General features: G+C 43.5%; 1 protein-coding gene across 1 annotated transcript in view; it reads left to right on the forward strand.

Moving 5' to 3' along the window:
- The window catches only part of thsd7ab (thrombospondin, type I, domain containing 7Ab), a gene marked incomplete at both ends in the record, with an annotated part of 221581 nt that overhangs the window by 129449 nt on the left and 76148 nt on the right, over window positions 1-15984 (forward strand). The window contains 5 exons of the mRNA XM_083989779.1: window positions 2499-2614; window positions 4414-4549; window positions 5932-6035; window positions 9335-9529; window positions 11301-11567. Coding sequence (XP_083845905.1) covers window positions 2499-2614; window positions 4414-4549; window positions 5932-6035; window positions 9335-9529; window positions 11301-11567 — 818 coding nt within the window. The remainder of the gene's footprint in view (window positions 1-2498; window positions 2615-4413; window positions 4550-5931; window positions 6036-9334; window positions 9530-11300; window positions 11568-15984) is intronic.

The raw sequence follows: 15984 nt of genomic DNA on the forward strand, positions 1-15984 counted from the left end.
TTATTGCCCCAGATTGTGCCTCCCAATAATTACATTCTGTATTCAAGCAATACCCGCACGGCTGCTGCGCCGAAACCCTCCACAGAGATATTTATTAAAGCCTGAGTGCAGGGTTTTATACTTCTGGCAGTCAACAATTTTAAATGTCAGTGGAGTCCTCACTCCTCACCGTGTGGAAGTCACGGGGGACCAGGTGATGTTTTACAGACGGACTCGCCTGGTGAGAGGGTGAACAGGAAAAAAACAACAACAAAAAAAGAACATGTTGACCTTCAGTGACCAGAAATCACAACAACAACATGATGTAGGTGCTGTCACAGATCACACCTGATTACCTGTCCATGTGATCACAGGAAGATGCTGCACCTGCTGATAGCCAAGATCAGGGGTGCAGATCCGATGTCAGGATTGGGGGGGGCACAAAAGTGATTATTTTTTTTTTTCCCCGTATGCAACTCATAACATGCCACCATAAATCACAACTTGGTAGAGGCTCACCATATCATTGAAAAAGTCCTGCACAGGGAATCATTTATTGTGCTTACCTTTCTAACAAACCTACTACCTACCTTTCTTTATTTGTCCTATGCTGTTATATTAGTAAATTATAATTTTAATGGTCTCGGACATGTAATGTCTACTCACGTTCTTATCTTTCACCTCCCACCAACCTTCCCAGATCCCCAATTGACCTCTGGCTAAGCCCCGCCCCCTCCACTCACTCGGACAAACAGTCAACATTCGGTGACAGTTGCTATGGCAGCTGTCACAGTAGGAGACATTTCACAGGACGCAATTGATGATTTTTGGAGACAGAAAGATTAAATATCATCTCGAAGTCACCAAAACTTAACTTAGCTTTACTGCTATGGCTGTTGGTTGCCGCAAAACGCCGATAGCGACAGGCTAATTTCTGTTAGCCTGTCTATGGAGTTTTACATTATACGTTACGTTAGCATTAAGCTAGCTGACTTTATGCTTAGTTGTGATACTGGCTAACATCCAAACATCTCTGACAATATGTTGCCTCAAATACGTTGTTGACTTAACTTAGAACAGATGTAGACATCCTTGTTCATTTTATCCACGTTTAGTTGGTGTTGTGGTCTACCGCATAACTTTATCCAGAGCAGACACTTCTCTCGGTTGAGATGTAGCTTGGGAAAAGGTAAAAAAAAATACACCCCGTGGCCCAGCCTCTCGGGATACCTAGTGTCGGAGTTGCATGTACCCCATGCACACCATTTGACCATTTTAAACTTAAAATATCAAGAAAAAACATATAAAAACGAATGAAAACTGACTAACTGCAATGCATTTCAATGGACGTGGAAGCAGAGAATGTCCGAGTGTATGGGCTAGCTATGCGCACTGTGATTGGCTAATCGTGTTTGGGGGCGTGGCTTAGCCATAGGTCAATTTTTCTCACCATCTTCCTTTTATCCCCTTGTATGGGATTACTTTATACATGATTAATTGATATGGATGAATATCAAAATATGAATCCTAAGATTGAGGGGGTCGTTTCTTTAACGCCTGCTGATGTCATCAGCGTCTGTGTAAGAAACTACCCATTCATTTGCAGCGTAGTGGAGGAGACCGGAGATGGAATGTGGAGTCAGAAATACATTTGTCAAATATTATGTTCCACCATTTCAACCATTTCTTTTTAGATGTGAATCTAGAATGTGAAGAATGTGAAGACTGAAAATACATTTGTTCAATTTTGAATAATTTGGGGTATTTTTATTGGGGGGGGACAATTCATGTTTTTCAGAAATTGGGGGGGGGCATGTTCCCCCCCGTCTCCCCCCGGGATCTGCACCCATGGCCAAGGTGCTCTAGATTACATACTGCACTGTATTCTCTCAGCCTGTAAAAACTGTATGCTCAATGATCTTTTACTATGTCTGTTCATGAGTCCAATGAAGCGCCGAGCCAAGTGTATTGATATCATCAGTGTTAATAAAAGGCTTTTGCTGTATATCTTTATGGGTTGGGTGTTGATGTCTTCTCCTGACGACACGTTCATCTCACTGTCATGTGCAAAGCTTTTTTTTCTCTCTCTCTTGTTAAATTGCTGCTTCCTGTTGCTGCTCAGTAGAAACATGCCCACCAGTCATATTTTTGGATTCATTTGAGAGTGAATTCACAGGTTCACTCTGCCACAGCTTGGAAATGAGCACAAATTCTGCTCCTCCAAAGAGCGGGGGGGGGGCGAGGTGCTCCTGTTAGGCAGCCGGTGATGTGAGTGTGATATTTACCTAAGGTGGTTTTTTACTGCGGCTTAGATTCAGTCATAATAACGGTCTTTTTGTGGAGGTTGAGTGTTCTTCTTGAAAATCCCCTGAAAGAGAAAAATCCGCTGCTGTTCGTTGAGATAATTCAATGGTTCTGGCCCTCAGACCTTTTTCTGCTGTGGTGTTTTTGGTGATATGTCTGGGCCCCCCCACGGAGTGACTCCACAGCCCCCGCTGTGTCTGTTTTCTGTTGCCTAGGTGTCCAGACGGCCCCCGGCCCAGCACGGTGAGGCCGTGTCAGCTGCCCTGCAAGAAAGACTGCATCGTGACCCCGTTCAGCGACTGGACAGCGTGTCCTGTTACATGTGACGCAGGTACGGTGGAGAATAAAAGAGGAGATGTCTCAGCCTCAGATAGATCTCTGGGAAACTGACATGGTTATTAAAGGGATAGTTCACCTAAAATTCCAATTCCACTCATTATCTACTCGCCCTCATGTCAACTAAGAGCTGTGAGAATTTTCAGAGTCCTCCGTTCCTTCTCTGAGTTACGGGGGGGCCCGCGCAGCAGTATTTGTCCATATAATGGTTGTGAATGGATACCACTTTTCTTCGTCCAAAAAGACACACCAAAAAACATCCAAATACCTCCATACTGCTCGTCTGTAATGTCCCTCTTGTATTGAAGCCCCGACATGAGAAATTGTTCCGAAAAAAATGAAATAACTATATATTTTAAGCTTGTTTGTAGCGGAAGCTCCCAGTGTCTCAGTTCACTGCTCTTCCTGTGTAGATTTGCACTGACCGGCGGAACAATTTCTCATGTCGGGGCTTCAATACAAGAGGGACATTACAGACGAGCAGTAGGTATTTGGATGTTTTTTGGTGTGTCTTTCTGGACGAAGAAAGTTGGTATCCATTGACAACCATTATATGGACAAATACTGCTACGTGGACCCCCCCGTAACTCAGAGAACGGACGGAGGACTCTGAAAATTCTCACAGCTCTTAGTCGACATGAGGGTGAGTAGATAATGAGTGAAATTTGAATTTTGGGTGAACTATCCCTTTAAACTCTCAGGTTTATTGTTTTCCTTTATTTCTTTTATTTTCCCTTCATGGTTTACACAGGTTTTACTCTGTCTGCTTGTTATAAGTAAAAAGAAAAATTGCATTTTGCTGCAGGTTTCAAATGCTTTTAGTGTTTGTTTTCATTCTTGAGGACTTACATAAGGAACTGTAATACCATAGTAAACAATACTCATCAAATAAACATGACTCCCAGTCCCAGTCTGGAGCTTCACACAGACACAAGTTTGATTTAATGGTGTAGAATAAGTACGGAGGCGAATTAGAGCCAGACACATTAGCCACCACACAGACGCGTGCACTCACGTCTGGTTGCACATAATTAGTCTGACAGGTTGGCATGTTAGACCATCTTTGGGGCTGACCTGCTTCAGTGCGCCCGGCCAGCCGACCGGCCCCGTGGCTACAAGTGTCAGCGAGCGCGGCGGCGGCTCTGTTGTGGTTTTCCTGCTGTGAGAGGGGAAACGGCGCTGGTCTGAGGTCACCTCTGTCTCGCCCCGAGCTGCTGCTGCCGCCGCCGCAAATACATTATATTGATTTATGGCCCCAAATCATTATTGTCCATATTTTTATGACCTCTTGGTGTGACACCGCAGCGTAAATCTCCACTCCACTCGGAGCGCACTGCACCACCAGCGCCCACCGTTGCATTTAAATGCAGAGATGCTGTTGTTGATATCTTCACCTTGTGCGGGGGAATTACACACCACCCACATACAAAAGGTTTAAAGCTGGGTTCAGGAGCACCCAGAGGCTCGTTTCATCTTAATGAACTACTCCAGGGCATCTCCACACGTGTAAATACCATAAATTTAATCTGAGTCAATTCCAAGCTCTAATGGGATTTTTCTACATCATCGTTGCTGGCTTGATATCCCCACTAATCAGACGTGCGTGTTGTCTCCGATAGCTGTCAATTAGATTTAGCAGTAGTGGTCTCCAAGCCCATTCTTCAAGGACTATTAACCAGAGCAGCCCGGCTTATCATTTTGACATTTTTCTCATCACTTTTCCAATGCAGACATTTCTCTCTTTTTAACTGGAGAATTCTGTCCGTGTGTGTGTGTGTGTGTGTGTGTGTGCAGCTGGAAACGCCGTGAAGAGAAAGCAATCAAGGAAACGTCTTATCATCCAGCCGCCGTCCAACGGGGGACAGGACTGTCCTGAAGTGCTGGAGGAGGAGAGGGACTGCGAGGCGCCCGCCGTGTGTCCGGGTTTCAGGTGAAGACACGGGAGGAATCCCATAATACTGATGTTTATATAGAGGTTTTCTGTCAGCGTTGGTGAATCAGTGTGAGGAATGAGCTGTTTGTGTGCAGAGCAGTCGACAGGAGGAGGAGGAGGAGGAGACGGTGTGATGAGGATCTTTAGATGTGACTTTGTGACAAGAGCAACGTATTTTACAAACATATTGATATCTAAGGATCAGTGTTAAACACATTATTTAAAAAAAGTAATTAGTTATAGTTACTAGTTACTTTCCCCTAAAAGTAACTGAATTACTGAACTGAATTACTACATTATAAAAGTAACTAATTACCATGAAAAGTAACCATTGCCTGTCTGTGTGGAGGAATACTGAGTGAGTTGGTTAGTTCCAGATAAACAGCTTTTTTCCAAATAGTTGATGGACTGAAAAAAAAAGTGTATGTAACGTACACCTTAATGAGTGTATTATTTTGTGACGGGACTTCTTAAGCCAAAGAACGGCGCATTTCATTGTCAGTAACGTTAATGGCATTGCAACGTGGGAAACAGGAACTTATTTGCTTACTTGTTTAAAGGGATAGTTCAACATTTTGGCAAATTGGCCCATTGCCATAATCCCTATAGTCATAGCAGTAGGTTTGTTACCCTTATTTGTCGGTGCAAGCTATTTTTAGAACGGTGGAGCAGAGCCGTGAGCTGCTCAGAGCTACACTACGGAGGCTCATGGGATTTCTTGGTTTCTCTCATCAAACTCATCAAATACACAATCCAACAACTCCAAAACGCTCTGGTGGACAAGTTGTGACCTGCACATTCACCACGCTATGAAAAAATAACGGAACATTACGAGACAGAGTTGTTTTCGAGGTACATTGCACGTTCAAGTCGGGGGCAGTTTTTCAGCAAGCAGTCTCTGCATTTGCCTCGAAAACAACTCTGTCATAACTTGTCCACCAGAGCGTTTGGGAGTTGTTGGATTGTGTATTTGATGAGTTTGATGAGGGAAACCAAGAAATCCCATTAGCCTCCGTAGCGTAGCTCTGAGCAGCTCGCGGCTCTGCTCCGCCGTTCTAAAAATAGCTTACACCGACAATTAAAGGTGACGAACCGACTCCTAAAACAATGGGCCAATTTGCCAAAATGTTGAACTATCCCTTTAAAAAAGTAGCGCCATTAGTAATGCCATTATTTTATAACGCTGTTATTCCCATCACTACTGAGGATGGAGCCATAATTATGTCTAGGAATATGTTCAAGTGTAACAGGTGTCACAGCACTTTTCAATGTCACAGCTGTATGTGAAGGTCACTGAGTAATACTGAGGTGATAATAAATTGGGCCCGCATCGGTCAAACTTGACGTCTCTCTGAATGTCCTGTCCTTCTTCACTCCAGGTGGAAAACCCACAAGTGGAGGAAGTGCCAGCTGGTCCCGTGGTTCCTCAGACAGGAGAACCCCAGTGCTCAGGAGACCTGTGGACAAGGACTTCAGACAAGAGGTAAAAGAAGCCCAACTCTTCATCTCCGGTTTCCCCTCTGCCTCCTCAGTGAACCCTCTCCTCACAGCAGCGTGGCCCTGAGGCAGAGGAGGGCTGTGCCAAGGTTTAGAGAAAAGGCCAATTTACTGAGAGCACACATCTAATCCTTCCCACTTATAAGAAAACAACATAAACTGCGGCTGACACCCCTAAAAACATCAACAAGAGTTTTTTTTCTGGTTATTTTTATTTTATTTTTATTTTCTGTAATCCTCCTAAGTGTGGAAGGAAATGTGTTCACAACTCAGCACGGTGCCTCTTGAGACTCGTTTGACAGTTGGGGTTGTCTCTCTGCTGGTTTTTTTCCCACCTCAGGCTCTTGTCATGCAATTTTAATCGAATGTTGAAATTTGGGAGAAGATGCTGCTCCTCGCCAGGAGCATGCGACAGCTCAACCTCTTGTTCTTATGGGCACAGCACATAAGTGACAAGTGCTTTAAAGGGGATGTGGCTCTCCCTCTTTTAAAGCATATTCCCTTTTTTTTTTCTTTTGATGGAGGATGGATGTGCCCTGTCGTCCTGGGAGGCTTTCAGAAAAATCCAATTTCGGAGGGTCACGCAGAATGATCAATTTCATTACATCCCAGCTCCTATAGAGGGCCGTTATTAGTGCTTATATTCCAGTTTCTTCTCGGCTAACTTACAGTAATGGACGGAATAATCAGTCTATTCAATGCTGTAAGGTTTCACTCTAAGGGGGGAATGTACAAACACTGAACGTTGTTGACGGCCCGGGCCCACTCCGGCGCTGTTGTGCTCTCCACATCAGCACTGGATCTATATAAGTCGCTGACCGCGGCCGCATCGCATCAGCTTTGTCTGGCTCAGAGTAAACGAGCTGAGGAGGCGTAACGAGGCGTCTTTATTCATCCCAAAGCACCGAGATCTCCGTATAAAATCACCTCGACCCGCGGAGCCATTACAGATCCCTTCGCTGACATAACGCCATGTGACACCCGACGTCCAAGACCCTCCTGCACTTGTTTTTACACCTCTGACACTTGTAAATGGCAGAAATCATTTTGTCATTGACTGAAACCAAATGAGACACACTGTCTTCCCCCCGCTCTGTGTTGCTTTAACCTGAACAGAGGCTTTCCTTAGAGGAGAGAAATCACTGTCATGGCAAAATTAAAGACACACAACACCTGGGAGCATGTGCTGTTCTCTCTCTCTCTCTCTCTCTTACACACACTCAAGACCTGACCTCACACACCATCAGACAGAGAGGCTTTCCAAACCAATCGCAGCGCCCGGGAGGGGGGGGTTCAGCAGGAAAATGTGCTTAGAGATTGATTTTTCTATGAAGGTACAGCCTCGCAGAACGTCTGCATCACAGGAAAATGAAATACTGCAGCAACACAAGTAATACCCTTAATTGATAGAACAAAGAACGGGCTGATGCAAGCCAAGACGAAGTGACTCGTGGGCTTCAAAACAAATGCATTTGTGTCTGCCATGCTCATAATTGTTATTTAGCCCCTCATGAGATCTAATGTGAGGAGCACGGTTCTGATCTATTTTTCATTAACTCTTTAGTTCCCCCTCTTTAAATCTATATTTGATGTTATGTAGCTCACCAGCGTGGGGGAAGAAGTGTAAGGGGTCTACATAAAGGGGCACTACACCAGTTTTACATATCAAAGTAATTGTATTAGTCACAGGGTGCCTGTGGAAGCCTGAGAAAATAGACATATAATATCTTGTGAAGCTCTGGAGGAGTTTCATCTGCTCTGAGAAAAGGACTCAAGTGCAATCGCTTGAATTATGGATATGCAATGGTAAGTTACAGGAGCGTTCCTTCAGGAGGAGCAACACCATGATGTAAAAATACTAATTTACAAGAGAGAAATGCAGAAATCATCCAAACTCTATCAAAGGGGGGCGAGCGTCCTCTCTGAGAGTCTGATGAGGAGACTGATGTCGTCCTTTTATCACGACTACCGGAGATACAGAATTAAGCTACAGGCTGTAGCAGGTCAGCTTAGTTTAGCATGATTGAGCAAACAATTAGCCTGGTTGTATCTCAATGTGTTTGCACAAGCACAATAATTACCATGTTATATCCTGTCATTTGTGCATTTACAGAGTGATATGTGCTAGAATATTGGATAATTATAAATTGGTCAAGCTTCCTATTGTCTGACCTTTGCCTTTATTAACATATTAGCAGATGGATATAGAAGGCTGAACAGAAATGATCTGCTCTGGTCTTTGATGTATTTATGTTGTATTTTTCCACAGCATTTGGATGAAGCTCTGAATTGACACTGGTCTAGGTGGTTTTCAATTTGCAAACATTAAAGGGGAACTATGCAAGTCTGATTTCTTTTCCTCTGTTTTGCTAACCCTCCTCTCGGCCATGTGCATTTGTTTTCAAAGAAGCTGGTGAGAAATCAATCCATGGAGTGGTGGATAACGTTATTTATCATTTACTTGTTAATAAGTGTATATTTGTCTGTCGTAAACAAGAACTATCTGATCTTACCAGGTTGATTTTCAGCCAAGAGATGCTAGGTGGAAGGCAGAGAGCCTCAATTCAATTCAATTCAATTCAACAAGTTACATGTCATTTATATGACCAGCACTAGTACTCCACAGCAGTTTCAGTAAGGTAAGATGTAGCATAGTTAAGGTAAAAATCTTGCATAGTTCCTCTTTAAAGGGATAGTAGCATTTTTTTTAAAGTGGGGTTGTATGATCTACAAATAGCTCCCAAGTACTTTAATTGTATTAAATGCAGTAGAAGACTCTCTACACTCCTCCCGTTAGCAACGCCAGCCCATAGCCCTGCCCAGAGATTTACAACATACATTGTTGTGAATGGACCCAAAGAAATGGCCTATTTTCGTGGCCTAAAAAAAATGCTACTATCCCTTTAAATGATGACGCTACTGAATTGAGGCATAGCAACAATGGAAGCAAATTTCCGAAACTCATTTTATCATCACAATGTTCTAACAATTGAAAGGAAAAGTACGTATGTACTGTATGTGCAGAATGACTCAGAATGACATTTTATTCACGCACATGGAACAAATGAAGTGAAGTATAATTACCACCTAGCCGTACCCACAGTTATGTGTCGTTGACTCACTTCCTGCTTTATCACCATCCGTCTTTGTCCTGCACTTTTTTCAGCACCTGCTCCGACTATCAATCAGTCCGGCGGCGCAAACAATCATCAGCATCGAACTCTGCAACGGTCCGACACGTTCTAATGGAGCCTTTTTGACACCGCTTCCTCTCCCTCTTTCCAGCTGTGTCGTGTCGCCAGCTGGACGGGACGCAGGCCGACATCAGCGAGTGTCTGAAATTCGCCAAGTCCATGCCCGCCATCACTCAGCGCTGTCAGCTCCCCTGCCAGGATGACTGCCAGCTGACCAACTGGTCCAAGTTCTCGTCCTGCACAGCTGACTGCGTGGGGGTCCGCACCAGAAAGAGGGCATTGATCGGTGAGAACAAGAGAGCGGCACAGCGCCGACAATGGCCTGTTGATGTCAACTCCTTTCAGACAAGATTATTTGCACTGTGGTTTAAGTGTTGATGAGGCACGAGGCGGTTTGTGTGTATGTGTGTGTGTGTGTGAGGGGGGGTGGGGTAATGTTTGTGGGCAAAACTCCAAGTGCAGTAAAGTGAAACACAAGGTCATAAATCTGTTCCCATAGTTCTCAGCAGTTAAATGCTCCGGTGGGATTAAAAAGCAACAAATGAAATGACTCCTCAGCCTTTGTTATCCATCAGCGTGTCCCCAGAGAGACGTCACAGCCATAAAAGCAAAAAAAACACGAGCGGCACAATGCATTAAAGGGGTAGTTCACCCAAAATTGAAATTTCACTCATTATCTACTCACCCTCATGTCGACTAAGGGCTGGGAGAAGTTTCAGAGTCCTCCGTCCCTTCTCTGAGTTACGGGGGGGGTCCATGCAGCAGTATTTGTCCATATAATGGTTGTCAATGGATACCAACTTTCTTCGTCCAAAAAGACACACCAAAAAACATCCAAATACCTCCATACTGCTCGTCTGTAATGTCCCTCTTGTATTGAAGCCCCGACATGAGAAATTGTTCCACCAGTCAGTGCAAAGACACAGGAAGAGCAGTGAACTGAGACACTGGGAGCTTCCGCTACAAACAAGCTTAAAATATAGACTTATTTAATTTTTTTCGGAACAATTTCTCATGTCGGGGCTTCAATACAAGAGGGCCATTACAGACGAGCAGTATGGAGGTATTTGGGTGTTTTTTGGTGTGTCTTTTTGGATGAAGAAAGTTGGTATCCATTCACAACCATTATATGGACAAATACTGCTGCACGGACCCCCCGTAACTCAGAGAAGGCATGGAGGATTCTGAAAATTCTCACAGCTCTTAGTTGACATGAGGGTGAGTAGAGAATGAGTGAAATTTCAATTTTGGGTGAACTATCCCTTTAACGCACCTCCACCAGAGGATCCTGAGGGTCGGGAAGTCAAGTTGAAACAGAGAGGGAGTGGATTCTGAACGGCTTTTATTTCCCCCCTGATGTGAATGTTGAGTATCATTTGACCCGTTGGCCTGCGTACGGCGGAGCGGCCAGGGCCTGTAAGGCATGTTAAGACTCTTTGAAGAGGTTTTCTGCTTTAATTCAGAAAAGGATTTTGTAGTTTCATCCAAATTCCCGCAGCTACGTTTGGCAGAAGTTATCAGCAATATGTTAAGTGTTGGCCGGGGCCTAGTGAGAAAATAAGTCTGTACCCTCTTATTCATCTCCGTGGTCTTATCTCAATCCAAAATAATAAGACAATAGACAGCCAGTGGAGCAAAACGTGCGCCTGGTGCGAATTTGTCAGACCTGAGCTGGAATGATTTTACTGTAAAAAATACAAGAAGACAGGAGAGTCTGGAAGCTGCAGGTAAAGATGCCACTTCTCTTTATGTGTGTGGCAAGCAGCTCCTAATGATAGACCGCCACAAGAGAAAAAAAACAAGTTTGTTTGCATCAACGGACATGATGTTTGACATGTCTGAGGATGAGAAATGTCAGCTTGTTTCTGCTTGAAACCATTTCTGTGAGCGCAGTCAGGATGTGTCAGCGAGTAGACTGTACCCAACCAGGCCAATGAGACCGGCCTCAGCGCGTCACGATGAGACTAAGTGAGACAGAAATCCACCAACACCACAACAGTCACCTCTCCGAAGGCGGTTTAGTTTGGCTCATCTCCTCTTCCTCCCCCCCCCCTCAGGGAGGAGCAAGAAGAAAGACAAGTGCAAGAACACGCAGATGTATCCCCTGAGCGAGACCCAGTACTGCCCCTGCGACAAGTACAACGCCCAGCCGGTGGGGAACTGGTCCGACTGCATCCTGCCCGAGGGGGGCCGGGCGGAGAGCGTCCTGGGGATGAAGGTCCAGGGGGACATCAAGGAGTGCGGACAGGGCTACCGCTACCAGGCCATGGTGTGCTACGACCAGGACAACCGGCTGGTGGAGACGTCCCGCTGCAACAGCCACGGTGAGTGCACCACGTGTGGATTTGTGTGTTTTGTCACTGCAGAGGTTATTTCTGTTTGTTTTAACCCCCCCCCCCCCCCCCCTCTTCCCTCTGTGAGCCCCGCTGCAGCACCATGGAGGTAAATGGATTTTTGTTTGTGGGGCTCACAGCTTTGGGGAGATTAAACACAAAAATAAATACACATAAAAAAAAAAACATCCCCTCACTGTATCTGTGCTGCAAATGGGTATATGGTCTAAATTGTTGCTTAAAATAGAGTTTAAATGAAATATAACACCCTCCCTCCCTCGGCTCGGGGATTTAACCACTGCTGCAGGAGAAGACGCTCTCCTATTTGATGAGGTCTTACTGAAGATGTGAAGGTAGTTTGTCCTCGGCCTGGACAACGTGACCTCATGAAGGACGCCTGCTTCTCTCAGGAACAGAACCAACACACACGCAGGTTTCTTGTAGGTCTTTTGAGACTCGGGGGAATGACTGTGATAGACAGCCTCATAACACATGATGACATACTACCAGTCAAAGGTTTGGACACACCTTCTCATTCAATGGTCTTTCTTTCTTTTTTATTACTTTCTACATTGTAGATTCATACTGAAGATACACAACTATGAAGAAGCACATACTGTATGGAGTTATGTAGAGAACACAAAAAACGTTAATTAAAACAAAAGTGTTATCTGTCAGCTGACCTGAACCCAACTGAGATGGTTTGGGATGAGTTGGACCACAGAGTGAGGATGGTTGGAAAACCGTTTCAGGTGACGACCTCATGAAGTTACTGTAATGACAGAATCAAAAGTGTGGAAGAAGCCGTCATCAAAGCAAAACGTGGCTACTTCGAAAAATCTAATATATAAAACATATTCTGCTTTGTTTAACACTTTTTGGTTTCCTACATACACTAACTCCACATGTGTTTCTTCATAGTTTCGATGTCTTCAGTATGAATCTACAGTTTAGAATGTAATAAAAAAAGAATGGTATGTCCAAACTTTTGACTGGTAGTGTATATAGTAACATTGATTAAACTTATGTGACACAGACTTTTGGCAGATGATGTAGTTTACAATCCTCTTAACGCTTCATATGCAGAATATCAGCAGACATTACAATGTACATGTTCCCTGAATGAAAACTACAGTTGACATAATCACACTGAAGGAACACTGTACAGTGTCTGTATTAGGGACACTTGGTACCATAATGACACCGGTGCTGACGTAAACGGTAGTAACCAGACCAAAAAGTAACGCAGATTTTGGTGCTTCATTTCGGTGCCACTGAATTTTTTATTTAGGACTCCGGCCCTCTGAGCTCTACTGCTGTGCCTGTGCTACAGGTGTCGTCACGTCACATCAGCAAGAAAAGACCCGATCTGCTGTTTTTATTATGATAATTATGACAGTTTGTTGTGAATTTTATTTTATATTAGTTAATTTATTTCTTAGTTTTAGTTGTGTTTATGTTATTTAAATTAATATTCTGTTCAACAAAAGATGCCTAAAAAAAAGGCACCATTTAGACAAAGTTTTTATGTTTTCCATTCTTTAAGCACCGGTTCAGGCACCGTTTCAAAAGTACCGGTTTGGCACTGGTATCGGATAAAACCTAAACAATACCAATCTGTATGCTGTTTTTAAAGGGGTTTGTCAATAAGAAGGGCCATGGGAGGCCCCTATTCCCACTGGGGGCCCCGGCATTTGCCTGGGTTTCCTCTCCTCAAGGTGCATCTCTGAACAGAGCCGTCTCTGACGCTCCTCCTCCCTCCCCCCTGCCCCGCTGAGGTTGATTTTCAAACTCCGAGACAGAATTTCATTAAAAAGTCACTGTGATTAGTTTTTTTTTGTGGATTTACTTTTTAATGAGATACAGTCCCGGTGAAAACTTTTGACAGTGTGTTACATGAATCATCCGGTCTCAGTGTGCATGTGGAGAGAGATGCTGCTGTCTGATGGACCTGGACGAGTAAAACTAGAAAAATGTTGGGTGAAATAATGTTTTTTAGACCTGTAACCACTGAGGACGGAGACAGAAATGTGCACTAAAGCACAGACACGTCTGGGTTGTATCTGGTTATGGAGCGGATCAGATCTCCTCCCGCGCCCGCCTCTACTTCTCCGGTGCAGGTGAGAAATATACTGTAGCACACACGGGGAAGGCTGCAGATGCAAGAATAACTTTTTGTTCTGTTAAATATTCATCTGAAGTGAAAGATTTTGTCTGTGCACATACGAGGGCCCCTCCCACGGAGGCCGGCGACTGGCTCCGAATGCAGAGTTTCACATAAGGAGGCCCCCTTTTTTCCGGCACATCCCTGTCACAATCATTTGTCTCCTCGTTGTAAGGTCTTATCTTAGATCCAAAATACTTCAAGCAAAGAATCCGAGCTCAGAAACTCGTTGTGAAATTGCTGTGAAATAGAATGCGGGAGATGTTCAAATGAATACATCAGTGTTGTGCATATATAAACATGGTTTTAGTCTCCTTGTGTGAGTCACAGATTCAGATATGCGTCAGTTAATCTGGGTGTGGGTGTGACAAGAGCACATCGTAAAGACGGGGTTGTGTGCGTGTGCATGCGTGTGTGTGTTTGTGTGTCAGCTCCTGTGTATTTTTACACCTATGCGAATGTTTGCGAGTGGATGTGTGTGTGTGCACTCATGCATTCATCTTCAAGCATCATTGAGCTTAGAAAAAAATAAATAAAGAAGAGATGTTCCTTGAGGTGCACAGAAAAACAAAAACACATTCATGAGGGGTTGGCGTTAGTACATGTGGATCTCAAAGATGTTGGAGCTTCTTTTCTCTCCCCACTGTTCAGTCACTCTTCCCCCGTTCTCCACTCACTCTGCCACTCCCTCCTTCGTTTTCACGTTCCGTTCTCTCTCCATCGCAGCCATCGTCACTTTTAATCTGGATCGAGGCGGAGACACGGGCCCTTCCACGACTCCGCTGCTGACACAATGCTCACGGCGAACGATGTCGATCAGGCGAACGGTGCCACCGTTATCTCCATATTCCACAGACATCAGCGGAGAGAAAGGGATTCTCATTAAAAGTGCACACTGATCAGAGCTCGGCTCACTCCTCAGATTGCCCTACTCCTCTGCGAGAGGGAGCGAGTGCTATGAGAGGAGATAACACTGAACGTTCTGGAGAGCACTGCCTCAATTAACACACATCGGGCAAGAAACAATTTGTCGGATCATGAGCTACAGAGATTAATACATTTAAAAGGGTTTTTGGAAACTGGTGTTATTATTTTCCCAACCATCTAAATGGTCAAATTTAATCTTGACTGATGTAACAATCAGCAGCACAAACATCCGAATGACAGGTTCCTGATTCTATTAGTCCTCAGCAGTAATTGCAGTCAGCCAGAAGAAGATCTAGTTAGTGTGTTGCCATGTTGAATATAATCAAGGCACAGCACAAGTGAGACAGAGGCGGGTCAAGACTCAAGACCAATCAGCAGGGTCAGTGTTGGTCTAACAACATAATGTGACTGACACAGTTTCCACTGGTCGGAGCTGAGGGAAGTATCAAATGAAACGTGGGATGTAATGATGCCTGTGATGCATGCATACATGAATACATTCTATACATTTACTGCAATAATATAATATTACTATCATATCAAAAATACAGATGCATTCAAATTCACAATGTTATCAAAACAATCATATGACCAAGACTGTTATGCAAATCACAGTAGACAACAGTACATATATACATACATACATACATATATACAGTACATATACAGTATACATATATACACCTTTCTTTTTATATACAGTGTATATATATATATATATATATATATATATATATATATATATATATATATGTGTGTGTGTGTGTATGTATAGTATGTATGTATGTATGTACTGTTGTCTACTGTGATTTGCATAACAGTCTTGGTCATATGATATGATATAGTATATACATACATACATATACATATGTATATTTATGTATATGTATGTATATATATATACATACATATACATGTGTATAAATGATGTGTATATGTTTTTATGTATGTATATATATACATACATACATATACACATCATTTATGCACATCTTGAAGTGAACTAAACAAGCTTGTTCTTTTACATTTGAAGATTATGGTTTCGTGTAGGGCATCTGTGCATAGATCATTTTCATGTTCTTTTTCAGAGGAAAAAAAAAACAGAGCTCTGCTGCAATCACAATATGTCTAAACAATTGCAGTAGGATTTTTCTCTGCTTATTGTTCATCTTTAGTTCAAATCTGTGCTGTTGTTTCACAAGAGGAAAAAGCACAAGTCAAAGACTTAAATAAAACACGTGTCACTAAGTGACTTATAATAAACTATTCAGCACTAAATGAGCTTCTTCCTGATAACAATGTAACGACGAAGAATTC

Source organism: Trachurus trachurus, assembly GCF_905171665.1.
Source record: "Trachurus trachurus genome assembly, chromosome: 16".
NCBI lineage: Eukaryota > Metazoa > Chordata > Actinopteri > Carangiformes > Carangidae > Trachurus > Trachurus trachurus.